The following is a 17,291-nucleotide window of genomic DNA, read 5'->3' on the forward strand; positions in this document are numbered from 1 at the left end:
GATTTCCAGTGCCATTTCAGCCTATTCCTCTTTGTAGGACACTCCAGCTAATGCACTAATCCAGCCCACCCCTCCTAGAAAGCTGAATATGTCTTTTACCGGCTTTTCTCATTTATCATTGTAAATGATTGGCATGTTGAAGTAAAGAGATCCCATTAGCACTCAGAGTGAAATGTGAAGGGAAAAAAAAAGAAAGAAACATCTACTTTGATAAATTGAGATTTTATGTACATTTTCATTTTCAAAAAAAAAAAAAGCTATTTCAAATAAATGTTTACCATACTTCAGCCACTAAAAAATATAAGAAATCCTACTCCTTTTACAATAATAATTGGACCAGGTTTCAAAGAACTAAAGACTAAGTTCTGCAGATAACTAAGCTGTGTAATCTTAGATAAGACACTTGACCTCTCTGATCCTCACACACCATATTTTAAAATTTAAACGATTGAACTCCATGGTCTCCAAGTTGTTTCTTAGTTCAACAGTTCTGTGAATCAGTTTCCCCTGCTCCTAAGTCACATAACAAGATGGTACTCAGGGCATTTCCCATCTATAAAAAACCCAGGTTCTATAATTTTTCTGCCAATTTTCCGAGACAATGATAAACACTGTGATCAATTTCTGAAAACGGTGTATGTCACCTATTTTTGCAGTAGCCTGCTTTTGTTACCCTAGAGTTAAAAGGGCAACTGATGAAAACCAGTTAATGAGAACCTATCATGAATATTATACTTCTATATGTATGGAACCACTACAATGTGGGTTTGCTGCATTATTCGAGAATATTCAGTTCTTCTTGAGAGTACAAGAAAAATAAGTGGAATTTATAAAACTCATGTGTGTGTGTGCATGTATGTGTGTGTGTGTGTGTTAGTCGCTCAGTTGTGTCCAATTCTTTGTGACCCCATGGACTGTAGCCCTCTGGGCTCCTCTGTCCATGGGAGTCACCAGGCAAGAATACTGAAGTGGGTTGCCATGCCCTTCTCCAGAGGGTCATCCCAATCTGTGATAAACTCACAGACGTGTTAAATATAGATAAAAATTTAGAAATCTTTGAAATGTGCTAAACATATACCCAATAAGTGGACCATAAGTATGTTGAATGTAAATAAAAAGGACTGAATAAGAGTATCACTTACAAATAGAAGGGGGTGGGAGGACCAAGTCATAATGTACAACAGCCCCCTTCAGAATGGCAGCTCTGTCATCTCCAAATCTGACATACATCTCTGACACCCATTCTATTCCCACCTCTACTCTCTCTCAGAAATGTTAATAGAAGCCATTCATGCTCACCGAATTAACTGGTGAACTACAGCTGTGGCCAGGCATATTTGCCCAAGTCTCCCCATTAAGAGCAAGCACACTGGTGCCAGGCACCTCCTATGTGCTGAACCTCTTTTTAATAACCTCAGATACTGTCCATGTAGCCACAGCATTAGAGAGGAGACTGAGAGACTGCCTAGAGGACCAACACATAACCCAGGAACCCGGTGGGTTAGCCCAGCCTTCTCCCCTCACCCCCACCCCACCCCGAACCCTAGCAACTCTCGGTTCCTGCTTCCTCGCGGGCGCAGGAGGACCTAGAGGGGCTATCCCACATTGAAGGTCAGGAAGGGCGGCGGTGAGGAGATACCCCTCGTCCAAGGTAAGGAGCAATGGCTGTGCTTTGCTGGAGCAGCCATGAAGATACACCCCACGCCCAAGGTAAGAGAAACCCAAGTAAGACGGTAGGTGTTGCAAGAGGGCATCAGAGGGCAGACACGCTGAAACCATAACTCACAGAAAACTAGTCAATCTAATCACACTAGGACCACAGCCTTGTCTTACTCAATGAAACTAAGCCATGCCCGTGAGGCTACCCAAGATGGGAGGGTCATGGTGGAGAGATTTGACAGAATGTGGTCCACTGGAGAAGGGAATGGCAAACCACTTCAGTATTCTTGCCTTGAGAACCCCATGAACAGTATGAAAAGGCAAAATGATAGGATACTAAGAGAGAAACTCCCCAGGTCAGTAGGTACCCAATATGCTACTGGAGATCAGTGGAGAAATAACTCCAGAAAGAATGAAGGGATGGAGCCAAAGCAAAAAGAATACCCAGCTGTGGATGTGACTGGTGATAGAAGCAAGGTCCGATGCAGTAAAAAGCAATATTGCATAGGAACCTGGAATGTCAGGTCCATGAATCAAGGCAAATTGGAAGTGGTCAAACAAGAGATGGCAAGAGTGAATGTCAACATTCTAGGAATCAGCGAACTGAAATGGACTGGAATGGGTGAATTTAACTCAGATGACCATTATATCTACTACTGTGGGCAGGAATCCCTCAGAAGAAATGGAGTAGCCATCATGGTCAACAAAAGAGTCCGAAATGCAGTACTTGGATGCAATCTCAAAAACGACAGAATGATCTCTGTTCGTTTCCAAGGCAAACCATTCAATATCATAGTAATCCAAGTCTATGCCCCAACCAGTAACGCTGAAGAAGCTGAAGTTGAACGGTTCTATGACGACCTACAAGACCTTTTAGAACTAACACCCAAAAAAGATGTCCTTTTCATTATAGGGGACTGGAATGCAAAAGTAGGAAGTCAAGAAACACCTGGAGGAACAGGCAAATTTGGCCTTGGAATATGGAATGAAGCAGGGCAAAGACTAATAGAGTTTTGCCAAGAAAAGGCACTGGTCATAACAAACACCCTCTTCCAACAACACAAGAGAAGACTCTATACTTGGACATCACCAGATGGTCAACACCGAAATCAGATTGATTATATTCTTTGCAGCCAAAGATGGAGAAGCTCTATACAGTCAGCAAAAACAAGACCAGGAGCTGACTATGGCTCAGACCATGAACTCCTTATTGTCAAATTCAGACTTAAATTGAAGAAAGTAGAGAAAACCACTAGACCATTCAGGTATGACCTAAATCAAATCCCTTATGATTATACAGTGGAAGTGAGAAATAGCTTTAAGGGCCTAGATCTGATAGATAGAGTGCCTGATGAACTATGGAATGAGGTTCATGACATTGTACAGGAGACATGAATCAAGACCAGCCCCATGGAAAAGAAATGCAAAAAAGCAAAATGGATGTCTGGGGAGGCCTTACAAATAGCTGTGAAAAGAAGAGAAGTGAAAAGCAAAGGAGAAAAGGAAAGATATAAACATCTGAATGCAGAGTTCCAAAGAATAGCAAGAAGAGATAAGAAAGCCTTCTTCAGCGATCAATGCAAAGAAATAGAGGAAAACAACAGAATGGGAAAGACTAGGGATCTCTTCAAGAAAATCAGAGATATCAAAGGAACATTTCATGCCAAGATGGGCTCGATAAAGGACAGAAATGGTAGGGACCTAACAGAAGCAGAAGATATTAAGAAGAGGAGGCAAAAATACACAGAAGAACTGTACAAAAAAGATATTCAAGACCCATATAATTACGATGGTGTGATCACTGACCTAGAGCCAGACATCTTGGAATGTGAAGTCAAGTAGGCCTTAGAAAGCATCACTATGAACAAAGCTAGTGGAGGTGATAGAATTTCAGTTGAGCTATTTCAAATTCTGAAAAATAATGTTGTGAAAGTGCTGCACTCAATAGGCCAGCAAATTTGGAAAACTCAGCAGTGGCCACAGGACTGGAAAAGGTCAGTATTCCAATCCCAAAGAAAGGCAATGCCAAAGAATGCTCAAACTACCACACAATTGCACTCATCTCACACACTAGTCAAGTAATGCTCCAAATTCTCCAAGCCAGGCTTAAGCAATATGTGAACCATGAACTTCCTGATGTTCAAGCTGGTTTTATTTTTTATTTTATTTTTAAACTTTACAATATTGTATTGGTTCTGTCATATATCGAAATGAATCCACCACAGACATACATGTGTTCCCCATCCTGAACCCTCCTCCCTCCTCCCTCCCCATACCATCCCTCTGGGTCATCCCAGTGCACCAGCCCCAGGCATCCAGTATCATGCATCGAACCTGGACTGGCGACTCGTTTCATACATGATATTATACATATTTCAATGCCATTCTCCCAAATCATCTCACCCTCTCCCTCTCCCACAGAGTCCAAAAGACTATTCTATGTATCAGTGTCTCTTTTGCTGTCTCGTATACAGGGTTATTGTTACCATCTTTCTAAATTCCATATATATGCATTAGTATACTGTATTGGTGTTTTTCTTTCTGGCTTACTTCACTCTGTATAATAGGCTCCAGTTTCATCCACCTCATTAGAACTGATTCAAATGTATTCTTTTTAATGGCTGAGTAATACTCCATTGTGTATATGTACCACTGCTTTCTTATCCATTCATCTGCTGATGGACATCTAGGTTGCTTCCATGTCCTGGCTATTATAAACAGTGCTGCGATGAACATTGGGGTACACGTGTCTCTTTCCCTTCTGGTTTCTTCAGTGTGTATGCCCAGCAGTGGGATTGCTGGATCATAAGGCAGTTCTATTTCCAGTTTTTTAAGGAATCTCCACACTGTTCTCCATAGTGGCTGTACTAGTTTGCATTCCCACCAACGGTGTAAGAGGGTTCCCTTTTCTCCACACCCTCTCCAGCATTTATTACTTGTAGACTTTTGGATCACAGCCATTCTGACTGGTGTGAAATGGTACCTCATAGTGGTTTTGATTTGCATTTCTCTGATAATGAGTGATGTTGAGCATCTTTTCATGTGTTTGTTAGCCATCTGTATGTTTTCTTTGAAGAAATGTCTATTTAGTTCTTTGGCCCATTTTTTGATTGGGTCATTTATTTTTCTGGAATTGAGCTGTAGGAGTTGCTTGTATATTTTTTAGATTAGTTGTTTGTCAGTTACTTCATTTGCTATTATTTTCTCCCATTCTGAAGCCTGTCTTTTCACCTTGCTTACAGTTTCCTTTGTTGTGCAGAAGCTTTTAAGTTTAATTGGGTCCCATTTGTTTATTTTTGCTTTTATTTCCAATATTCTGGGAGGTGGGTCATAGAGGATCCTGCTGTGAAACACTCTCCGACATCAAGCTGGTTTTAGAAAAGGTAGAGGAACCAGAGATCAAATTGCCAACATCCACTGGATCATGGAAAAAGCAAGAGTTCCAGAAAAACATCTATTTCTGCTTTATTGACTATGCCAAAGCCTTTGACTGTGTGGATCACAATAAACTGTGGGAAACTCTGAAAGAGATGGGAATACCAGACCACCTGACCTGCCTCTTGAGAAATCTGTATGCAGGTCAGGAAGCAACAGTTAGAACTGGACATGGAACAACAGACTGGTTCCAAATAGAAAAAGGAGTATGTCAAGGCTGTATATTGTCACCCTGCTTATTTAACTTATATGCAGAGTACATCATGAGAAACACTGGACTGGAAGAAACACAAGCTGGAACCAAGACTGCCGGGAGAACTATCAGTAACCTCAGATATGAAGATGACACCACCCTTATGGCAGAAAGTGAAGAGGAAATCAAAAGCCTCTTGATGAAAGTTGAAGAGGAGAGTGAAAAAGTTGGCTTAAAGCTCAACATTCAGAAAACGAAGATCATGGCATCCAGTCCCACCACTTCATGGGTAATAGATGGGGAAACAGTGGAAACAGTGTCAGACTATTTTTCTGGGCTCCAAAATCACTGCCAATGGTGACTGCAGCCATGAAATTAAAAGACACTTACTCCTTGGAAGGAAAGTTATGACCAACCTAGATAGTGTATTCAAAAGCAGAGACATTACTTTGCCAACAAAGGTTCGTCTAGTCAAGGCTATGGTTTTTCCTGTGGTCATGTATGGATGTGAGAGTTGGACTGTGAAGAAGGCTGAGCGCCGAAGAATTGATGCTTTTGAAGAGTGGTGTTGGAGAAGATTCTTGAGAGTCCCTTGGACTGCAAGGAGATCCAACCAGTCCATTCTGAAGGAGATCAGCCCTGGGATTTCTTTGGAAGGAATGATGCTAAAGCTGAAACTCCAGTACTTTGGCCACCTCATGCGAAGAGTTGACTCATTGGAAAAGACTCTGATGCTGGGAGGGATTGCGGGCAGGAGAAGAAGGGGACGACAGAGGATGAGATGGCTGGATGACATCACTGACTCAATGGACGTGAGTCTGGGTGAACTCCGGGAGTTGGTGATGGACAGGGAGCCCTGGCATGCTGCGATTCATGGGGTCGCAAATAGTCAGACGAGACTGATCTGATCTGATCTGGGTATTTTTAATTGATTTGATAAGCCACATGATTCAAACACCTGAATTTGGCCTACCTGTGAGGCTTTCAATTTTGTGACTTCTGGAGTATACTTCGGAGAAGGCAATGGCACCCCACTCCAGTACTCTTGCCTGGAAAAGCCTATGGACGGAGGAGCCTGGTAGGCTGCAGTCCACAGGGTCACAAAGAGTCGGACACGACTGAGCGACTTCACTTTCACTTTTCACTTTCATACACTGGAGAAGGAAATGGCAACCCACTCCAGTGTTTGTGCCTGGAGAATCCCAGGGACGGGGGAGCCTGGTGGGCTGCCGTCTATGGGGTCGCACAGAGTCAGACACGACTAAAGCGACTTAGCAGCAGCAGGGAGTATACTTGGAGGCTACCAGTGCACCAAGCTAATTTCCTACATAACCACCACTTACAGTGAACATTTTACACTTTAAAAAACAGAGAGAAAAGACAATGTCATTCCAAATACTCAAGAGGTTTTGCCTGATTTAGTTAAGAAGTGCTAACTCAGCAGCAAGGGTTAAGTGCTTTTTCCTTCCTAGGATGAAATGGCTCTACTTAGTCAATTTTCAAGAAAGACTAAAAATGCTAATATGATGATCAACCATCACTGAAACCATGCTAGGTGAAGGAAGGAGGCTGAGGAGTGGAGCAGGAAAGAAATTAAACAGTGCTATTCACAAGCTCTTCTCTACCTAATCTAGAAGCAACTTCATTTCCCTTTTCCTTGACAAACAGTGTAAGAAAGGTGATGATTTTCGTTGTCAGCAAACATACCAGTGTTTACTCTGTGCCAGGTACCAGCAAAAAGGTCAACACACAATTTCTGCCATCAAGGATAACTACATAAGCAAGACAGTTACTTGGTGAAAACCAAGCCACAAAAAGAGGAAGGGGGCCTGGGGATGACGTCACATAAGATGCATCTTTGAGGCTGAGTCGAAAAGATGAACCAGCATTTACTAGACAGGAGAAACAGAGAGAAGAGGGCATTCCTTGTAGATCGCTTTGAAGCTTTCATTACCCACATATTTCCCATTATCCTAGCATTCTTCTTTCTTTGCAAGCCTCTCTCCCTAAAGCTGTTCAGATCAGATCACTCAGTCGTGTCCGACTCTTTGCGACCCCATGAATCGCAGCACGCCAGGCCTCCCTGTCCATCACCAACTCCCGGAGTTCACCCAGACTCATGTCCATTGAGTCAGTGATGTCATCCAGCCATCTCATCCTCTGTCGTCCCCTTCTCCTCCTGCCCCCAATCCCTCCCAGCATCAGAGTCTTTTCCAATGAGTCAACTCTTCCCATGAGGTGGCCAAAGTACTGGAGTTTCAGCTTTAGCATCATTCCTTCCAAAGAAATCCCAGGGCTGATCTCCTTCAGAATGGACTGGTTGGATCTCCTTGCAGTCCAAGGGAAGCTGTTAGAAGGAAAGCAACTGTTCAATCTAATATTGGAGGGAACTCTCCCCTGATCAGTGAGTCAAGAGAGCAAAAATGCAGAAATAGGACAAAACAAACACACCAGGGCAGCCTTGACTGATGAATTCAGGCGATATCTTGGTAATCACAGCATGTGTGCACTAAGAACTTCAACACGTGGCAGAATCTTGCTATAGACATGGCGCATCCTTCTAGCCTGAGTCCCACATAAGCTTGTGGTTAAGATTGCCCTGAAAGGTAAAGCAACACTTGCTAAATTGAAATGACAGTCGGCTTTTCATTTCTAAGTAGAGAGGAAACTTGCCATTTCAGAACTGCCAACTCTCCAGAGGGCAAGCGCTGCTGTGTGGAGAGAGGTACGTGTCCGCTGTTGGGTCCTGGGGCCCTTCTCTGAGAACTTCAGATGCTACTGATCTAAGCACTTTCAAAGCAGCTGAAATCACAAGCAGAAAGTAGTAGGAACACCAAGAGCCTCCCACTTAATATGTAAGGGATTCCTGTCTCCACTAACAAGTTCACAATAATATCCCATTAAACGTCCATTAGCTTCAGAAGTCAAAATAATAAAAAGCAAATATGTCTATGGCATATTAGGGTACAAGGGCAGAGTTAACTACTTGACACATATTCTCTAATTACAATAATCTGAGGAATAGCCATTACTATTTTTCCCACTTTACATTTGAGAAAACTAAGTTTTACAGAGTTTAAATAATTTTCTGAAAAGATATTGGGCTAGGAGTCCATGGTTCTGAGATTCAAACCTGGCAGGCTGGTTCCATATGCTACACTCTTCACTGCCAGGCCTACTGTTTGCCAGTATGTATAATCTCAGGCTTGGTACATGTGGGAAAGGGGCAAATCATCATATACCCAGTGCCTGGCACTATTCACTCAGGAAATATTTATGAACAATCTATTTGTACAACCGCTGAGCTAAATAACATTCTCCCATTTTATAGGTAAGGAAACTGAGGCACAGAGAGTCAAACTCTGAGCACAGAGAATGGCTTGCCCAAAGTCACACAGCCCATGACTAGAGAAAAAACTGAGTCCTCGGCAGAGTCGATCAGAACACTCCATGGCATTCGCCTGGCTCCCCTGCTTATGTTCGCGTTCATTCTCTTTTCCTGTCTCCTACCCACCTCGTCCTGCACTCCAGCCACACAAGCTCCTGTCTTTTCCTCCCAGGGCCAGGGTCCTTCCCACCCTGGTACATTCCATCTGCAGTGACCTCCCTCCCTTCTCGCTTCTGTGAATACCAACTTAATTGTTACTCCTCAGACCATCTTTCCCTGACCATCCAGACCTTGTATTCCCTATGTTGCAATCATTGGACTTCTTATAAATATCAAGATTTTATGTGAATAATCATTATATTGTGCCATCACTTCATTAACGACTATCATGCCCACTGCACTAAATTCCATAGAAAATGGTTTATCAATAGATACTCGCACTCAGCATTGTGCCTGGTATGTGGTGAAACCTCAAAAGCTATTTGCTGTACTAGTAATATATCTTGATTCCAAAGTCTGGGACCCAACAGAAGAGGTTTACCAAAGACACTCAATTATAACCCCAACCTGCAGAGAAAAATTCCTTTAAAATAATAAGCTGCCTAAGGAATAATAAAGCCAGCAGAGCACCCCTAGCTCATTCAGAGACTAAACCCAAAGAATCCTGTGACACATGGTGCTAATTTTTTAAAACTCCTATGTGACTCAAGAGATTCAGATGTCCCCATGATTTTACTAATTAGATGGGCATGGTGGGGGAACCGAACTCCTCTTCTCAACATTTAAAAATACCAATAAGGAAAATCAGTGCATCTCCTGGTCACTAAGAAGTCAGCAAACCACTCCTCTTCAGGCTGCCTCCCTATGTGTGCTCAGCCATGTCCAACCCTTTGCTACCTCATGCACTATAGCCCACCATGCTCTTCTGTCCATGGAGTTCTCCAGTGAAGAATACTTGAGTGGATTGCCATTTCCTCCTCTAGGAGATCTTCCCAGACCCAGGAATTGAACCCGCTTCTCTGTGTCTCCTGCATTGGCAGGCAGATTCTTTACTACTAACGCCACCTAGGAAGCCCCCTGTCTCCCTATATTAGCACCATAACCTACCAGTGACCAAGTCTCCCTCCATAATCCTCACACCTCCACCCCCATCTCAGTGGAATCCTCAAAACAGAGAGATAAAGCATGAATGCCAACTCCATCTGAATCACAGGACAGGAAAGCAAAAAAGTCTGATAAAGTTTTTTTAATAAAGGCTGCATTGTGTAAACTACAAACGTGCAGTTCTAAGATAAGTAGTTCTAGGGATGTAGTGCACAGCATGGTGACTGTAGTTAATACCGTATTATATATTTGAAGGTTGCTAAGAGTAGATCTTAAGTCCTCATCATAGAAAAAAAATGTAATTATGCGAGGTGATGAATGTTAACTAAGCTTATTGAGGTAATCATTTTGCAGTATACATACATCAAATCATTATGCTGTACACTTTAATACAATGTGATATGCCAATTACATCTCATTAAAACTAGAGGGGTGAGAGGAGGGAATACTTCACTGTGTAGCAAAAAAGCTACCTAGGGAACGGTTATAAATTAGACTGCATATAACCAATGGAAAATTACATAGGATAATATAACATCAAAAGTATTAGAATAACAGAAAATTCCTAGGCAATAATATCAAACAGAGACACAACTGCCTGCATAATGACATATCAAGTATATAAAAATGTATTTAGTGATGCATAGCAGAAAGATACAAGTGGCCTTCAATCAAAATGTTAACTTTGGAAGCTAATCTGGGTGATATTTTTCTTCTTTCACCATGTCTCAATTTTCCAGATCTCCTCTGAGAATTATTGTAAGGAAAAAAACAATCAATTTTATGCTAAAAATATAAGAGCACATTATAGAAACAGGAGAAGCAAAAAGGGCATCTGAAAAGAAAGTAAGTGCCAACTCTCCATCTTTCAATCATGAAATTGTGCCTCTTTAAATCAATAAGAGCCCCCTTAACCCCCACTCCAGTGAAGCTCAACCAGCTCTGGCTTCCCATGGAATACCACTCCCCTCCTTAATGCGGGGGACAGGTCAGCTCCCAGAATGGCCTTCTGGGGCATTTCAACACAGACCCACACCCCTCCCCGCAGTTCATAACAGCTCAGGCTGATGAGATTTGAGGTCTATTTCTGTAATAACTAGCAGTTGAGTCAAGTGTCATTTTAATCTACAGTCGCCATCAAGAGTCCAAGGCTGCAGAGGGATGCCCACCACATCCTGATGCACAGAGGCTGTCAAATGCAGGCGGCTGTCCTAGCACACAATGCTCTCTGGGTTCCTGCAGAAGACGTGAGGACAGTCCTGTGCCCTGCCCTCTGCCAACTACTCAGCCATTCTTCCAATCATTCGCTCATTAATTCCTCACCTTGAAAACCTTTATTGAGCACTCTTCTGAACCAGGAACTATGGACACAAAACTTGAGACACATCTTTTATCTGCCAGGGGCTAAGCATCGAGTAATAAAGACACAAACATAGACGAATGGAAACTGCTCAGTTGTTCAGTTCAGAGGCAGAAGCAACGTGGGAATTCTTAGGAGGGAAGACAAGGCTAGAATAGCCTGAAACAGGACCAGAAAGGGGCAGTGCAGGGTAGTGGTTAAGCACTCAGACTATGGAGACTGACTGGCTCAGATTCCAGCTTCCCCACATACCAGATATGTGACCATGGACCCAATAACCTCTCTGTGCCTCAGCCTCCTCATCTGTAAAATGGGAATAAAATCCCATCTTTCCCATAAAAGCAGTAGCTCTCAAAACAGTGTCTGCCACAGGGGAAGCACTGCCCAATTGTTTATTTGGAAAACAGCTAGGGCAGGCCCTGAGACCTAGAGGATGGGGGTGTACAAAACTATGCCAGTCCCTACCCTGCCAGGAGAGCCCTGCAGTCATGGCGGGTTATTGCTGTGGCCCAGCAGGAGGACAACGGGCAAGTGAGCAAGGGTCACCAGCCATGGCTGGAGGCGTGGTGAGTGGTCAGTTCTAACCCTCTCCTCTTAAAAAGCTGGCAGAGCCTATGAAGCTTCCTGTGAATCCAATCTAGGTCTAGCCAACCAACCAACATCCAAACATCTTTGAATTTTTGCTATGTGCTAGAATAAATACACTTAAATATATTTAATCTATTGAAGCAACAGGCTTAAATATACTTCCTAATTCAGTCCTCACCTGCCACCCAGCAATGTCAGTATTGTTATTCCCATCTTATAAATGAGGTATAAAGAGTTAAGAAGCTCTGTATTTAAGTATTGCCGCTGGATTTCAAACTCGGATCTGTCTACTGTCAACCACGACTCACCACTGCCTCTCAGCCATGACCACTCATCTCAGCCCAACTGGTGCCTGAATACCAGCTCCACCATGGAGCCTCTGTGAGATTTTAGGTGACTTAGCTTCCTTCCTTCATCCTTGAGTTGACCCACCTGTAACACAGCGGTAATACCACCCACATGGCCGGGCTCAGTAAGGAGTCACGGAGTGTGCCCACTACATAGCTTGTGCTCTGTATTTCCTCCCCGCTAGCCTCCCTTTAGGACATCATTTCTGAGTCGCTTTGGAAAGACAGCTTAGAAATCTACACATGGGAAGTCTGAGCTTTAACATTTACCGAAGAGTCTGACACAACTGAGCGACTTCACTTTCACTTTTCACTTTCATGGATTGGAGAAGGAAATGGCAACCCACTCCAGTGTTCTTGCCTGGAGAATCCCAGGGATGGGGGAGCCTGGTGGGCTGCCGTCTATGGGGTCGCACAGAGTTGGACACAACTGAAGCGACTTAGCAGCAGCAGCAGTGGGTTCACACACAGGATCACATTTCACATTCATAATAATCCATTGTGCAAGCATGCATGTGTGTCTAAGTCGCTTCAGTGTCCAAAATGTTCAACTCTTTGCAACCCTATGGACTGTAGCCCTCCAAGCTCCTCTGTCCATGGAATATTCCAGGCAAGAATACTGGAGTGGTTTGCCATGCCCCCCTCCAGGGGATCTTCCCAACCCAGGGATGGAATCCACATCTCTTACATTTCCCGCATTGACAGGCAGGTTCTTTACCAGTAGCGCCACCTGGCAAGCCCAAAAACCCACTAGTGAAGTCATTCAGTCATGTCTGCCTCTTTGCGAGCCCATGGACTACAGCCTACCAAGCTCCTCTGTCCATGGGATTTTCTAGGCAAGAATACTGGAGTGGGTTGCCATTTCCTTCTCCAGGAGATCTTCCTGACCCAGGGACTGAACCCAGGTCTCTCACATTGTAGGCAGACGCGTTACTGTCTGAGCCACCAGGGAAGTTCCGCACCCCCCCTCCACCCCCCGCCAAAAAAAAAAACCACTAGGTAGGCATTAATAACCTTTCAGGATAAGAAATCTCTGGCTTGTAGAAGTTACATAATTTGCCCAAAATCTTTTCAGCTCTTTCTGGGTATTTCTGTATGAATTCCCAGTTCCCAAAGAATCTTTAAACTTCTCCACTCCACTCCAATGCCAGCTCTCCCCTATGTAAGGGGCACTCCTCCTCCAAAACTCTCAACTGCCGCATATACTAAGTACACTCACCAGCCTGCTTGAAAAGTCTGGAGCAGGGGGCTGACCCAAATAGGATTGGTTCCCTTTTGTGCAGTCCCAACTCTCAGGCTTAAGAGAGACATTTTCAATGCTACACTGGCCTTGACCTTGCCATATCTACTCCAACTCAACAGTAAACAGTCAGGCATCATGCTCGACCGCAGCTCTCTAATTTATGATTATTCATTATAAATCATTTTTACATGTTGCTTCAAATGCTGTTCAAGAATAAAAATCTGCCTGCATTGAAATGCACTGTGATTTTAATATGCAAACCTCCTACAGAGATGATGTCTCATTTTAATTATTGTTTCAGTTTAATGGGTTTTCATTAAATTAGAGGATGGAGCAATTATGAGGGTGAACAGCTAATGTTTCAAAGGTAAGTTCCTGTGGCTCTGTGCGCAGAGAGACAGTTATGGCATCAGTGAACAGAAAGCAACGCTCTTCCAGATAAGCCCGTATGCAGCCTGATGGAAAACAACCCTGGCTATTTCTCTTTCCAGCTTCAAAACAAAGCTAGCATCTCCTCACTGAAGATATGCAAACAGCTCTAAGCATGTGTCTGACTGAAGGTATCTTTATCACATAACTTTTCTATCAGGAATCCAAGCTCCCCTGTTTATCAGGCCAGAAAGCCCTCTTCAAAGTCCACAACCTCAGTCAGGTCTGACCCTTTGCAAAGCCATGCACTATAGCCTGCCAGGCTACTCTGTCCATGGAATTCTCCAGGCAAGAATACTGGAGCAAGTAGCCGTTCCCTTCTCCAGGGGATCTACCCAACCCAGGGCTCGAACTCCAGTCTCCTGCATTACAGGCAGATTCTTTACCATCTGAGCCACCAGGAAAGCTAAGTATCAAACCACAGGAAAGTACTCCTGATGAAACAGTCTTATCTCTCACATGCAAGGAATTTAGTTGGTTCTGTGGATGAATGTCTGACTTCCAGCCTCTGGGAAATTGTTCCAACTTCACAAGACTGCAACGACCAAAATAATATTAATTAGCAAACTGGGAGACGCTCAGCGAGAAATTATTTTGGTGGCTTCCAATATTTTACCCCAGAAACTGCACAAACTTTGCACTTGGGACCAACAGGGTAGAATTACCTCAGACAGAGGTAAAGGAATGAATGAGTAGTAGGGAATGAGGGGAGGGCCAGAAGTAAAATCTACTCCATTGGGGCCCCAGTGGTAAGAGGTAAAGGGTTATGACTCCACACTGGGGGTCTGCATTGCAGAAGTCTGCACCTGGGGAGAGGGAGGGAGCTTGGCAAAGCTCACATGTGGGATTTCAGGAATTACCCAGCGGTGCAGTGGTTAAGACTCTGTGCTCTCACTGCCGAGGACCTGGGTTCAATCCCTGGTCAGGGGACTAAGATCCCACATGCCTCACAATACAGCAATTTTTTTTTTAATTTAATTTTTCTTTCTCTCCAGCTTGGTGGAAGGAAAAAAGACGAGAGCTACAGAAGGTCATTCCAGAAATAATTGGTCTATTAAGGTAGGGAAGACCTGGTCACTATACATGCCAAGAAAGTAATATAGGAACATCTCACTATGCTGTGGGAAGGAGAGAAAAGGAAATCTTTCCCACAACAAAGAGAAGCACCAGCCCCAGGTAACACAGCAAGAACTAAGTGATGAATTAGGTACCCTCTCTGCTCAGCACTTCCCCTCCCCAGCCTGATGCTGACCACCTGTCGGGGCACACACTTGCCGGCATGGCCGCCAGAGAAGTTCTCTTTGCTCTATTATTTCAAGTGTCCTGAATATTTTCAAAGGGACAGTAACTTGGAACTCCTCGGTGGAATGCTTTCTTTTCAGCTCCTTTATTTTCGCTGTCCTAAAAAGCACATCGTCAGCTCGTAGATCACACGTTTTAATCTAATTACACGCCTTGTTAGCTAATTAGTTCCAGAATCACTGCTGGGAAGGTCTCCCTCACTATTTATCTATCTGTGTTGGCCACTGGGCGTGCTTCCCGATTCCTGGAAAAAGTGAGTAATTATTGGCCTTTCAAACTCTGTCCTGAGGAGGGGCAGCAGAGCTCTCTGGGCCCCTGAAACTCCAGGCTTTGAACAGAAGCTCCAGGAAATGTGGGCACTTGTGCAGCAAAGGGCCCTTGGTATGGTTTCTCACAGACTTGAAAACTGACCCCTTCAGAGATGTTTTCCGATCCTATTTAACATTAATGTCACCCTTAGAACAAACTGTTGGAGCTGCTGCTTGCCTGAACTCAAAGTCAACTGCATTCCAACTACTGGATTCTTCTCACCAATTCCCCACAACTGCCCTCCCAAAAGCAATCTACAACCAAGGGCTCAAATTACAATCCCCATTTACTGAAGCCTTTTTTAAAAAAAAAAAAGAAAGAAAATATCAATTTGGGAGAAAACTGGCTTTTGATCACCACTGGAAATAATTTGGATCTGGCCTGTCCTAGGGTAACCATGCTGAGTCACTTGAGTAAAGTATGCCTTCGGTATATTAAATAGCATCTTCATGATAATTCTTCTCAAAGGGTGCTCGGTAGGTTTCCAAGCAATCTTTTCTACCTGAGTGTGATCTGACTTAGTCAGCAGATATTTTTCTCAGCCTCGAATGACCTGAAAACCCCGCCCTCCACCACGAGTGGAGGTTGGTCGGTAGCTGATCCTTGGACAAGTGCTCGCAGCCGAGCCCTGGGAGTACAAAGCACATGAATGCGGTGCGATCTCAACTCTTCTCCCACCCAGAGTTCCAGCCACCTTCTCCACACCTATCCAAATCCTGCCCATCTCCTCTTGAGGCCCAGCCCAAGCCCTCTAAGTCCACGAAGCTCTGGAGCCCTCAATTCAAAGGGCTTCTCCCACCCCTTCACTCCAAAATTCTTCACCCATTCGAATGCGTACTTACCGAGCCTGCTCTCTGTGGCCTGGTAAGACAAACTTGGTCTGGACAAAGACTCCAGCCAGTATCCGTAGCTGCGCGGACCAGTACCGCACACTGTGATCCATCTTACATTCTGCATCTTGCTAAATGCAATGGCCAGTTCTCCATCCTCCACCTAATTGACCTCTCAGCAACCTCCAATGTTGTCCTCTCCCTCCTCTTTCAGGCACTCTTTTAGGCACCTAATTCTTCTGGCATTCCTCCCACCTCTGCAGCCATCCTGAGGCTCCTTCACGCCCTCCTCTGCCTGCTCTCTTATTGTCAGGGTGTCTCCAGCACATCCAGCCAGCCCTGAGCTCTGCCCCTATCACCACCTGGACTCTCCATCCTCTTGCCTACCACGCTGCAGCAGCCTCCAAACGCCCACTTGGTTCTGTCTGTGTCTTTCCTCTTCTCCCCTGCTTTCTGACTTTCTCTCATGTAGCAATTGGAGCAACAAGAAAATCCTTTCCAAACTTAAATCACATCCTAACAACCACCTCAACTCCTTTCTTTAAACTCTCAAATAGCTGCCTGTAGTTGTTTCCTGTTGCTTCTGGAACATATGCCTGCAAACTCAGTGCTTAAAACAACACAAAGTCATAATCTTATGGTTCTGGAGGTCAGAAGCCTGAAATGGGTTTCACTGGAACAAAACTAAAATGTGGGCAGGACCACCCTGCCACCCTCCAGGAGCTCTAGGGGAAAATACACTTACCTTGCCTTTTCCAGCTTGCCTTGGTTCACGTCCCCTTCCTACTCCTCAAAGTCAGTTTTGCAGCACCTTACCATCTCTCTCCGCCTTCTTCTGCACATCACTCACTCTCCCTGACTTAACTCTCTGTTTCCTTCTTATAGGGATGCTTGTGATTGCATTGGGCCCAGCTGGATAATGCAGGCTAGCCTCCCCACCTGAAGATCCTTCACTTAATCACATCTTCAAAGCTATTTTTATCATGTAAATTAACAATCACAGGTTCTGGGGATTAGGACATAAGTGTCTTTGGAGGGGGGGAGGTCCTTGCATTTTTCACCAGTGCAAGTGAAAAAAGACCCTAACTCTTATAATGACTGAAA

At 44.1% G+C, this 17,291-nt stretch overlaps 1 protein-coding gene across 6 annotated transcripts in view; it reads right to left on the reverse strand.

Moving 5' to 3' along the window:
• NELL1 (neural EGFL like 1) overlaps window positions 1-17,291 on the reverse strand; it is a 1,046,196-nt gene that overhangs the window by 928,374 nt on the left and 100,531 nt on the right. The window contains exon 1 of one of the 6 annotated variants that reach the window (XM_044943465.2): window positions 16,200-16,386. The exons of the other annotated variants lie outside the window; for them this stretch is intronic. Within the exon in view, the coding sequence (XP_044799400.1) occupies window positions 16,200-16,314 (115 nt within the window). The 5' untranslated portion in view covers window positions 16,315-16,386. Of the gene's footprint in view, window positions 1-16,199; window positions 16,387-17,291 lie in introns of those variants that run through there. 6 annotated transcript variants of the gene reach the window in all.

Source organism: Bubalus bubalis, chromosome 5 (genome assembly GCF_019923935.1).
Source record: "Bubalus bubalis isolate 160015118507 breed Murrah chromosome 5, NDDB_SH_1, whole genome shotgun sequence".
NCBI lineage: Eukaryota > Metazoa > Chordata > Mammalia > Artiodactyla > Bovidae > Bubalus > Bubalus bubalis.